The sequence below is a fragment of the Lonchura striata genome, chromosome 37 (assembly GCF_050655825.1).
Source record: "Lonchura striata isolate lonStrDom1 chromosome 37, ASM5065582v1, whole genome shotgun sequence".
NCBI lineage: Eukaryota > Metazoa > Chordata > Aves > Passeriformes > Estrildidae > Lonchura > Lonchura striata.
The window spans coordinates 15,349,332-15,361,096 of NC_140739.1; the positions used below are offsets into that span (position 1 = coordinate 15,349,332).

At 55.5% G+C, this 11,765-nt stretch overlaps 1 protein-coding gene across 1 annotated transcript; it reads right to left on the reverse strand.

Moving 5' to 3' along the window:
- Window positions 1-1,341: 1,341 nt before the first annotated feature.
- Window positions 1,342-11,504, reverse strand: LOC144248136 (sulfotransferase 2B1). The gene is made up of 7 exons (XM_085565948.1): window positions 11,448-11,504; window positions 9,609-9,785; window positions 7,928-8,136; window positions 6,061-6,187; window positions 4,837-4,931; window positions 3,188-3,368; window positions 1,342-2,341 (listed from the first exon to the last, which is right to left on the reverse strand). Exons 2-7 carry the CDS (start codon window positions 9,739-9,741, stop codon window positions 1,602-1,604), a joined length of 1,485 nt encoding a protein of 494 aa, XP_085422074.1. The 5' UTR covers window positions 9,742-9,785; window positions 11,448-11,504; the 3' UTR covers window positions 1,342-1,601.
- Window positions 11,505-11,765: the final 261 nt, after the last annotated feature.

Genomic DNA, 11,765 nt, shown 5'->3' on the forward strand with positions numbered 1-11,765 from the left:
CCAAATAAACTTCCCTTTCAGCATCAATTAATGGAGTTGACGGTGATTAGCAACGGTGGTTGTTAATTAACACAGTTTGGGGGGGGGAATCACGCAGGGATTTGGGGCGCTCATTTTTCACCTTTCCCGCCTTTTTTATCCCCTCACATTTTCCCGCATTTTTTTCCCCTCACGTTTTCCCGCCTTTTTTTTCCCCTCACGTTTTCCCGCCTTTTTTGTCCCCTCACGTTTTCCCGCCTTTTTTATCCCCTCACGTTTTCCCGCCTTTTTTTTCCCCTCACGTTTTCCCGCCTTTTTTGTCCCCTCACGTTTTCCCGCCTTTTTTATCCCCTCACGTTTTCCCGCCTTTTTTGTCCCCTCACGTTTTCCCGCCTTTTTTTTTCCCCTCACGTTTTCCCGCCTTTTTTTTCCCCTCACGTTTTCCCGCCTTTTTTATCCCCTCACGTTTTCCCGCCTTTTTGTCCCCTCACGTTTTCCCGCCTTTTTTGTCGCCTCACATTTTCCCGCCTTTTTTTTCCCCTCACGTTTTCCCGCCTTTTTTGTCCCTCATATTTTCCTATTTTTCCCATCACATTTTCCTCCATTTTCCCTCACATTTCCCCCATTTTCCCCTCACGTTTCCCATATTTTACCCTCATGTTTCTTCATTTTCCCCTATTTCCCCCATTTTTCCCTCACATTTCCATCCTTTTCCCCCTCATGTTTCCCACCCTTTTCCCCTCACATTTTCTCCATTTTCCCCTCACATTTCCCCCATTTTTCTCTCATGTTTCCCATATTTTACCCTCATGTTTCCTCATTTTCCCCTCACATTTCCCTCCATTTTCCCTTTACATTTCCCTCCCATTTTTCCCTAGCATTTCCTCCATTTTCCCCTCATTATTTCCCTCCCTTTTCCCCTCACATTTCCTTAATTTTTCTCTCACATTTCCTCCCTTTTCCCCCTCACATTTCCCTCCCATTTTTCTCTCACATTTCCTCCATTTCCCCTCACATTTACCCCATTTTCCTCTCACATTTCCACCCCCAGGACCCTTCCCCAAAATCCTCTGCGATTCCTCCCAAAAACCCTCTGGGACCCCTCCCCAAAATCCCCAGGACTTCTCCCCAAAACCACCCTGGGCTTGCCCTTAAAAACCCCCCGAGACCCCTCCCTAAAAAAAACCCCAAAAACCCTGGCATCCCCCCCAAAAAACCTCGTGATTTTCCCCATAAAAATCCCTGAGACCCCTCCCCAAAAATACCCAAAAAAACCTCGGGATTTTCCCCATAAAAATCCCTGAGACCCCTCCCCAAAATACCCCCCCCCCAAATAAACCCCCCCTTCATCAATTAACAGCATCGTTGATTGGTGTTTATTAATTAGCCCAATTTGGGATGGGGTCCCACCTTTGGGACGGACCCGAAGGCACTGGGGGGGTTATGGGGACCCCCAAATTGGGGAGGGGTCCTGAGGGTTTTTGGGAGGGGGTCTCATCGGTTCCTGGGGGTGGTTTTGGGGGTCTCAAAGGGGTCCTGGACAAATTTGGGGGTTCCTGGGGGGGGTCTCTTCCCCTTTTGGGGGGTCCTTGGGGGGTCTTGGGGACACCCGAGCTGGGGGGTCATGGGGAGGGGGCTCCAGGGGGGTCCCGGGGGGTTTTTTGGGGAGGTTCCTCCTCATTTTTGGGGTCCTGAGGAGTTTCAGGGGGGTCCTGAGGGGTTTTCTGGGGGGTCTCCCCCTCATTTTGGGGGTCCTGAGGATATTTTTTGGGGAATTCCTCCTCATTTTGGGGATCCTGAGGGGTTTTCTGGGGGGTCTCCCCCTCATTTTGGGGGTCCTGAGGATAATTTTTGGGGGATTCCTCCTCATTTTGGGGGTCCAGGGGGGTTTCTGGGGAATCCTGAGGGTTTTCCTGGGGGGTCTCCCCCTCATTTTGGGGGGTCTCCCCCTCATTTTGGGAATCCTGAGGGTTTTTCTGGGGGGTCTCCCCCTCATTTTGGGGGTCCTCGCCCTCATTCCGGGGGTCCTGAGGGTTTTTCTGGGGGGTCTCCCCTTCACTTTGGGGATCCTCGCCCTCATTCTGGGGGTCCTGAGGGTTTTTCTGGGGGGTCTCCCCCTCATTCTGGGGGGTCTCCCCCTCATTTTGGGGGTCCTGAGGGTTTTTCTGGGGGGTCTCCCCCTCATTCTGGGGGGTCTCCCCCTCATTCTGGGGGTCCTCCCCCTCACTTTGGGGGTCCTCGCCCTCGATCTGGGGGTCCCAGGGGAAGGAGACCCCCAGCCCCGCCATGCGCTCGCGGTAGACGCGGTCGAAGCGCCGGCTCTGCTCCGGGCTCAGGTGGTTCCGCCAGTCCCCCGAGATCCCTGCGCAGAACGGGCCGAAAACGGGGGGAATTGGGCAAAAACGGGGGGAATGGGAGAGAAAATGGGGTAAAATGGGAAAAAGGGGAAAAGAGGGGAGGGGAATGGGGGAAAACGGGGAAAATTGGGCAAAAACGGGGGAAATGGGAGAGAAAATGGGGTAAAATGGGAAAAAGGGGGAAAAGGGGGAGGGGAATGGGGGAAAATGGGGGGGATTGGGCAAAAATGGGGGAAATGGGGAAAAACGGGAAAATGCGGGGGAGGGAATGGGGGAAATTGGGCAAAAATGGGGGAAATGGGGAAAAATGGGGAAAAAGGGAAAAAAGGGGGGGGAATGGGGGGAAATGGGCAAAAAGTAGGAAAACCCCCAAATGTCCCCAATGTCCCCAAATGTCCCCAATCCCCCCAATGTCCCCAAATGTCCCCAATGTCCCCAATGCCCCCAGTGTCCCCAAATGTCCCCAATGTCCCCAATGCCCCCAGTGTCCCCAATGTCTCCAATGTCCCCAATCCCCCCAATGTCCCCCCAATGTCCCCAATGTCCCCAACCCCCCCAATGTCCCCAATGTCCCCAATCCACCCGATGTCCCCAATGTCCCCAGATGTCCCCAATCCCCCCCGATGTCCCCAATCCCCCCCAATCTCCCCAGTGTCCCCAATGTTCCCAAATGTCCCCAATGTTCCCAAATGTCCCCAATGTCCCCGATGTCCCCAATGTCCCCAATGTCCCCAATGTCCCCAGATGTCCCCAATGTCCCAGATGTCCCCAACTCCCCCAATCCCCCCGATGACCCCAATGTCCCCAATCCCCCCCAATCCCCCCAGTGTCCCCAATGTCCCCTGTCCCACCCTTGCGCAGGAAGGGCCCGCGCCGCCGGTCCAGGATGAAGCTGGGGCTGAGGCTGAAGTTGCTCATGGGGTTGTTGCTCATGGCGGTGAAGGAGGCGTTGGCCACCACCGCGTCCAGCGCCGCCGGCGACAGCGGCCGGCCCAGGAAGGAGCAGAGGCGCTCGACGCTGCCCCGCAGGTCCTGGGGACAGGGGGACATCGGGGACATTGGGACATTGGGGACATTGGGGGGATTGGGGACATTGGGGGATTGGGAACATTGGGGGGATTGGGGACATTGGGGACATTGGGGGATTGGGGGGATTGGGACATTGGGGACATTGGGGGATTGGGGGGACAGGGACATCGGGGACATTGGGACATTGGGGGGATTGGGACATTGGGGACATTGGGGGATTGGGAACATTGGGGGGATTGGGACATTGGGGACATTGGGGGATTGGGAACATTGGGGGGATTGGGGACATTGGGGACATTGGGGGATTGGGAACATTGGGGGGATTGGGGGGATTGGGGACATTGGGGGGATTGGGACATTGGGGACATTGGGGGGATTGGGGACATTGGGGACATTGGGGGGATTGGGGTCATTGGGGACATCAGGGATATTGGGGACATCCAGGGGATTTGGGACATTTGGAGGATTTGGGGACACTCAGGGGTTTGGGGACATTGGGGACACTGGGGGACATTGGGGACATTGGGGGGCTTGGGGACATTGGGGACACTGGGGACATTGGGGACATTGGGGGGCTTGGGGACATTGGGGACACTGGGGGACATTGGGGACATTGGGGGGATTGGGGACACTGGGGACATTGGGGACATTGGGGACATTGGGGGGGATTGGGGACATCGGGAACATCGGAGGAATTCGGGGACATCGGGGACATTGGGGACATTGGGGACACTGGGGACATTGGGGACATTGGGGACATTGGGGGGATTGGGGGGATTGGAGACATTGGGGACATTGGGGACATCAGGGATATTGGGGACATCAAGGGCATTTGGGACATTTGGAGGATTTGGGGACACTCAGGGGTTTGGGGACATTGGGGACATTGGGGACATCGGGGGGATTGGGGACATTGGAGACATCCAGGGGATTTGGGACATTTGGAGGATTTGGAGACACTCAGGGGTTTGGGGACATTGGGGACACTGGGGGGGTCTGGGGACACTGAGGACACCTGGGATGACATTGAAGCGTCCCCAATGTCCCCAATGTCCTCCCTGTCCCCAAGCTGTCCCTGATGTCCCCCAGGTGTCCTCGATGTCCCCAGTGTCCCCGATGTCCCCGAGGTGTCCCCGATGTCCCCGAGGTGTCCCCGATGTCCCCCAGGTGTCCTCGATGTCCCCAGTGTCCTCGATGTCCCCAGTGTCCCCGATGTCCCCGAGGTGTCCCCGATGTCCCCGAGGTGTCCCCGATGTCCCCCAGGTGTCCCCGATGTCCCCGAGGTGTCCCCGAGGTGTCCCCGATGTCCCCGAGGTGTCCCCGATGTCCCCCAGGTGTCCTCGATGTCCCCAGGTGTCCCTGATGTCCCCAAGGTGTCCCCCCTGTCCCCAAGGTGTCCTCGATGTCCCCCAGGTGTCCCCGATGTCCCCGAGGTGTCCCTGATGTCCCCAGGTGTCCCCCCTGTCCCCACCTGCTGCAGCTCCTCGTAGGTGATCCAGAAGAAATTCTCGTGGCCGCGGAGCTGCAGCCACCCCCGGACGTGCTGGAACCAGGAGCCGAAGGGCACTGGGGACACGGGGACGTCGTGGGGACACCGTGGGGACACCCCGGGGGCACCGCCAGCACCTCGAACCCCCACACCCCCGATCTCTGACCCCAAATCCCCAATTTCTGACCCCAAATCCCCAATTTCTGACCCCAAATCCTGAATTTCTGACCCCAAATCCCCAATTTCTGACCCCAAATCCTGAATTTCTGACCCCAAATCCTGAATTTCTGACCCCAAATCCCCAATTTCTGACCCCAAATCCTGAATTTCTGACCCCAAATCCTGAATTTCTGACCCCAAATCCCCAATTTCTGACCCCAAATCCTGAATCTCTGACCCCAAATCCTGAATTTCTGACCCCAAATCCTGAATTTCCAGTCCCAAAATCCCCCCCAGATTCCCCCAAAATTCCCAAATCTCCCCCAAAATTCCCTCAAATCTCCCCCAAAATTCCCAAATCTCCCCCAAAATTCCCTCAAATCTCCCCCAAAATTCCCAAATCTCCCCCAAATTCCCTCAAATCTCCCCCAAAATCCCCAAATTCCCCCCAAATCTTCCCCAACAAAATTTCCCGAATCTCCCCAAAATTCCCCCCAAATCCCCAAATATCCCCAAAAACTCCCCCCAAATCTCCCCCAAAATCCCCAAATCTCCCCCTTTTGCCCCAAAATGCCCAAATTTTCCCATTTTGCCCCAAAATCCCCCCGTTTTTCCCCAAATCCCCTGTTTTTCCCCAAATCTCCCCGTTTTGCCCCAAATCTCCCCGTTTTGCCCCAAAATCCCCCCGTTTTTCCCCAAATCCCCTGTTTTTCCCCAAATCTCCCCGTTTTGCCCCAAATCCCCCGTTTTTCCCCAAAATCTCCCCGTTTTGCCCCAAATCCCCCATTTTTCCCCAAAATCTCCCGTTTTTCCCCAAAATCTCCCCGTTTTCCCCAAAATCTCCCGTTTTTCCCCAAATCCCCCATTTTTCCCCAAAATCTCCCGTTTTTCCCCAAAATCTCCCCGTTTTGCCCAAAATCCCCCCGTTTTGCCCCAAATCCCCCATTTTGCCCCAAAATCCCCCCGTTTTTCCCCAAAATCCCCCCGTTTTTCCCAAAAATCTCCCCGTTTTGCCCAAAATCGCCCCGTTTTGCCCCGGTGCGGCACCGTCTCCCTCCAGGAACTTCTCCATGAACTCCTGGAGGCTCCCGGGGTCTTTGTAGGGCCGGAACATCCGCGAGAAGTGGAAGAGCGACACCAGCACGTCCTTGGGGTTCCGCACCGTGTAAATCACCTGCGGCATCCAAAATTCCCCAAAATTCACCAAAATCCCCCGAAATGCCCCGAAATCACAAACCCCGCCGGGACCCGGGGGCGGCCAGCACGAAAAATCCCGCAAAAATCCAAAATTTCTGACCCAAATCCGACATTTCTGACCCAAATCTGACATTTCTGACCCAAAATCCCGCAAAAATCCAAAATTTCTGACCCCAAATGCGACATTTCTGATCCCAAAATCCCGCAAAAATCCAAAATTTCTGACCCAAAAGGTGACATTTCTGACCCAAATCTGACATTTCTGACCCCAAATCCCATCAAAACTTCAACATTTCCCTCAAAAAATCCCCCATTTTTCCCCTAATAAATCCATTTTTTCCCTGTAAAAATGTCATTTTTTCACCAAAAATCCATTTTTCCCCCCAAACTCAAATTTCCCGTTTTCCCTCCCAAACCCCTCGAGTTTCTCCCTTGAAACCCCCATTTCCCCCAATAAAAATCCCATTTTCCCCCATAAAACCCCATTTTTTTCCCCAAAAATCCCCATATTTTCACCAAAAACCCAATTTTTCCCCAAAAATCCCCATTTTTCCTCATAAAAACCCCATTTTTTCACCAAAAATCCATTTTTCCCCCAAACCCCCATTTCCCCCCCATAACCCCATTCTTCCCCCAAACCCCCATTTCCCCCAATCCCCCATTTTTTCCCCCAGACCCCAATCCCGCGGTTTTCCCCCCAATTCCGGGTTATTCCCCCCGATCCCGGGTTATTCCCCCCAATCCCGGGTTATTCCCCCCGATCCCGGTTTTCCCGCCCCGCCCCGATCCCGGTTTTCCCCCCGATCCCGGTTTTTCCCGCCCCAATCCCGGGTTATTCCCCGCAATCCCGGGTTTTTCCCCCCAATCCCGGGTTATTCCCCGCAATCCCGGGTTTTTCCCCCCAATCCCGGTTTTTCCCCCCGATCCCAGGTTATTCCCCGCAATCCCGGGTTTTCCCCCCAATCCCGGTTTTCCCCCCAATCCCGTTTTCTCCCAATCCCGGTTATTCCCCCGATCCCGGGTTTTTCCCCCCGATCCCGGTTTCCCCCCCAATCCCGGTTTCCCCCCGATCCCGTTTTCCCGCCCAATCCCGGGTTATTCCCCCCAATCCCGCGGTTTTCCCGCCCGATCGCGGTGTTCCCGCCCAATCCCGGGTTATTCCCCCAATCCCGGTTTTTCCCCCCCGATCCCGGGTTATTCCCCCCAATCCCGGTTTTCCCGCCCAATCCCGCGGTTTTCCCGCCCAATCCCGCGGTTTTCCCGCCCGATCCCGCGGTTTTCCCGCCCGATCCCGTGGGTTATTCTCCCCAATCCCGGTTTTTCCCCCCCGATCCCGTTTCCCGCCCAATCCCGCGGTTTTCTCCCCCGATCCCGTGGGTTATTCTCCCCAATCCCGGTTTTCCCCCCCGATCCCGGTTATTCCCCCGATCCCGTTTCCCGCCCCGATCCCGGTTTTTCCCGCCCAATCCCGCGGTTTTCCCGCCCGATCGCGGTTTTCCCGCCCGATCGCGGTTTTCCCGCCCCGATCCCGGGTTATTCCCCCCAATCCCGGTTTTCCCGCCCCGATCCCGGTTTCCCCCCCCATCCCGGTTTTTCCCCCCCGATCCCGGGTTATTCCCCCCAATCCCGGTTTTCCCGCCCCGATCCCGGTTTTCCCGCCCCGATCCCGGTTTTCCCGCCCAATCCCGGTTTTCCCGCCGGATCGCGGTGTTCCCGCCTTGGCGCGGGAGGCGCGCGCGGCGCGCGGGAAGAGCGGCAGCGGCAGGTGCGAGCAGAGGAGGCGCGGGCGCGCGTTCCGCCGCGCGCGCCGCATTCCCGGCAGCGTCTCGAGCCACGGGCCGCGCTCCCAGCTGGGCACGGAGCGGCACCAGGCGGGATCGCCGCCGCGGAGCACCAGGCTCAGGATCTCCAGCATCCACACTGTCCCTGGGAAACACGGGAAAAACGGGAAAAATGGGAATTCTGGGGAAAAAACGGGAATTCTGGGGTGTTGCTCCCAGCTGGGCACGGAGCGGCACCAGGCGGGATCGCCGCCGCGGAGCACCAGGCTCAGGATCTCCAGCATCCACACTGTCCCTGGGAAACACGGGAAAATGGGAAAAATGGGAATTCTGGGGAAAAAAACCGGGAAAAAACCGGGAAAAACGGGGATTCTGGGGCGTTGCTCCCAGCTGGGCACGGAGCGGCACCAGGCGGGATCGCCGCCGCGGAGCACCAGGCTCAGGATCTCCAGCATCCACACCGTCCCTGGGAAACACGGGAAAAACGGGAAAAATGGGAATTCTGGGGAAAAAAACCGGGAAAAAACCGGGAAAAACGGGGATTCTGGGGCGTTGCTCCCAGCTGGGCACGGAGCGGCACCAGGCGGGATCGCCGCCGCGGAGCACCAGGCTCAGGATCTCCAGCATCCACACCGTCCCTGGGAAACACGGGAAAAACGGGAAAAATGGGAATTCTGGGGAAAAAAACGGGAAAAACGGGGATTCTGGGGTGTTGCTCCCAGCTGGGCACGGAGCGGCACCAGGCGGGATCGCCGCCGCGGAGCACCAGGCTCAGGATCTCCAGCATCCACACCGTGCCTGGGAAACACGGGAAAAATGGGAATTCTGGGGAAAAAAACGGGGAAAAACGGGAATTCTGGGGTGTTGCTCCCAGCTGGGCACGGAGCGGCACCAGGCGGGATCGCCGCCGCGGAGCACCAGGCTCAGGATCTCCAGCATCCACACTGTCCCTGGGAAACACGGGAAAATGGGAAAATGGGAATTCTGGGGAAAAAAACGGGAAAAAACCGGGAAAAACGGGAGTTCTGGGGTGTTGCTCCCAGCTGGGCACGGAGCGGCACCAGGCGGGATCGCCGCCGCGGAGCACCAGGCTCAGGATCTCCAGCATCCACACTGTCCCTGGGAAACACGGGAAAAATGGGAAAATGGGAAAAAAAACGGGAAAAATGGGAAAAATGGGAAAAACGGGGAAAAAAAACGGGAAAAATGGGAATTCTGGGGTGTTTGGGATCACCGCCCCAGAGCACCAGGCTCAGGATCTCCAGCATCCACACCATGCCTGGGGGACATGGGAATTTGGGAATTTTTGGGATATTTTAGGATTTTTTGGAGGGGATTTTCCCAAAATCCGGGTTTTTTCCGCAAATCCTGTGATTTTCCCCCAAATTTGGGGATTTTCCCCCCAGACTCCGGGATTTTCCCGAATTCCCGTTTTTTTCCCCCAAACTGACTGGATTTCTGTTCACCTCCCACTCTTTCCCCCCCCATAATTTCTGGATTTTCCCGAATTCCCGTTTTTTTCCCCCAAACTGACCGGATTTCTGTTCACCTCCCACTCTTTCCCCCCCCATAATTTCTGGATTTTCCCGAATTCCCGGTTTTTTCCCCCAAACTGACCGGATTTCTGGTAGGTGACGTTGAAGACGTCGTCGTCCTCCACGGGGAAGTCTCGGGCGGCCTCGAGGCCTCGGGGGGAGTAGAGGAGCCCCGGGAACGTCACGCCCCGGTGCTGGAAGTACCCGCGCGCCATCGGCCGGAAAATGCGCCCCAAACGCGCCCGGATTCCGGAAAAATCTGCCCAAAAAATTCCCGAAATTCCGGAAAAATCTGCCCAAAAAAATTCCCGAAATTCCGGAAAAATCTGCCCAAAAAATCCCCATCAAAATGCGCCCCAAACGCGCCCGGATTCCGGAAAAATCTGCCCAAAAAAATTCCTGAAATTCCGGAAAAATCTGCCCCAAAAAATTCCTGAAATTCCGGAAAAATCTGCCCCAAAAATCCCCATCAAAATCTGCCCAAAAAAATTCCTGAAATTCCGGAAAAATCTGCCCCAAAAAATTCCTGGAATTCCGGAAAAAATCTGCCCAGAAATCCCCATCAAAAATCTGCTGGAATTCCCAAATTCCGGAAAAGCCTGCCCAAAAATATGCCCAAATTCCTGAAAAATCTGCACAAAAAAATTCCCAAAATTCCTGAAAAAATCTGCCCAAAAATCCCCATAAAAATTTGCCCAAATTCCCAGAATTCCGGCACGAAATCTGCCCAAAAAAATTCCCGAAATTCCAGCCAAAATCCACCCAAAAATCCCCATCAAAATCTGACGGAATTCCCAAAAGTCTGTCCCCAAATCCCACCGGAATTCCCAAAAATCCCCATTGAAATCCGCCCGGAATTCCCAAAAATCCCCATCGAAATCTGCCCAAAACCCCCCAAAAACTTCCACAAAATCCCCAAAATTCTTCCCAAAAACCCCCCAAAAATCCCAGAATTCCCCCAAAATTCCCCCAAAAATCCCAAAATTCCCCCAAAAATCCCAAAATTCCCCCAAAATCCCAAAATTCCCCCAAATCTCCCCAGACGCCCCCGGGTGACCCCGAGGACACAAAGGGACGAAAATTTTGGGATCAGGGGAGGGTTGGGGAGAATTTTGGGGAGAATTTTGGGATTTTTGGGGAGGTTTTGGGGAGATTTTGGGATTTTTGGGATAAATTTGGGATAATTTTGGGATTTTTGGGCAGTCCATGGGTTTTATTCAGGTTTTATTTTGGGATTTTATTCCTTTGGGGAATTTTTAGGGTTTTTTTGTTTAAATTTTGGTTTTTTTGGGGCAGATTTGGATGGAATTTGGGCTTTTTTTAAATTTTATCTTTTTTTGGGGGGGGAATTTGGGGAGATTTTTAGAATCCTGGGATTTTTTTTTTCCTTTTTTAAAAATCAAATTTTCGTGATTTTTTTGGGGGTGCTCATTTCGAATTTTATATTTTCGGGGGGGGGGGATTTGGGGAGAATTTTTACTCTTTTTTTGATTTTTTTTTTTAATTTTTTAAAATCTCAATTTGAAAATTTAAATTTTTTTTTTGTTGGTTTTGGCTTTTTTTGAGGCCGATTTCTTCAAAATTCCATTTTCCCACCCAACCTCGGCAGATTTTCCATTTTTTGGGGGTTTTCCCGTCGGTTCCAAAATTTAAAATTTGGGAATTTTTTAGGGCCCCTCCCCCATCCCGGGCTCCGGGGGGGGTTTGGGGGGTGGGGGAGGGGCGGGGGGGTTGGGGGAGGGGCGGGGGGTTTTTGGGGGGTGGGGGAGGGGCGGGGGGGGTTTGGGGTTGGGGGAGGGGCGGGGGGTTTGGGGGGTGGGGGAGGGGCGGGGGGGGTTTGGGGGGTGGGGGAGGGGCGGGGGGGGGTCCGGGGGTGGGGGAGGGGTCCCGGCAGCGCCCCCCGCCCCTCCCCCACCCTCACCTGCCGCCGCCGCCGCCGCACCTGAGCCGGGGTGGGGGAGGGGCCGCGCCCGGCCCCGCCCGCCCCTCCCCCACCCGCCCCTCCCCCACCCGGCCCCGCCCGCCCCTCCCCCACCCCCGCCTGACGCAACCCCCCGGACCGGTTCCGCCCCTCCCCCACCCCCCAAAAATTCCATTTCCAGCCCCAAAAAACCCCCGCCCCTCCCCCACCCCTATTCCCGACCCCCCTCCCCAATCTCTGACCCCTCCCCCTCCCCAAATTCTCAGGATCTCCCAAAAATTTTAGGTAACCCCTCCCCCCACCCCCCCCCCCCCAAAA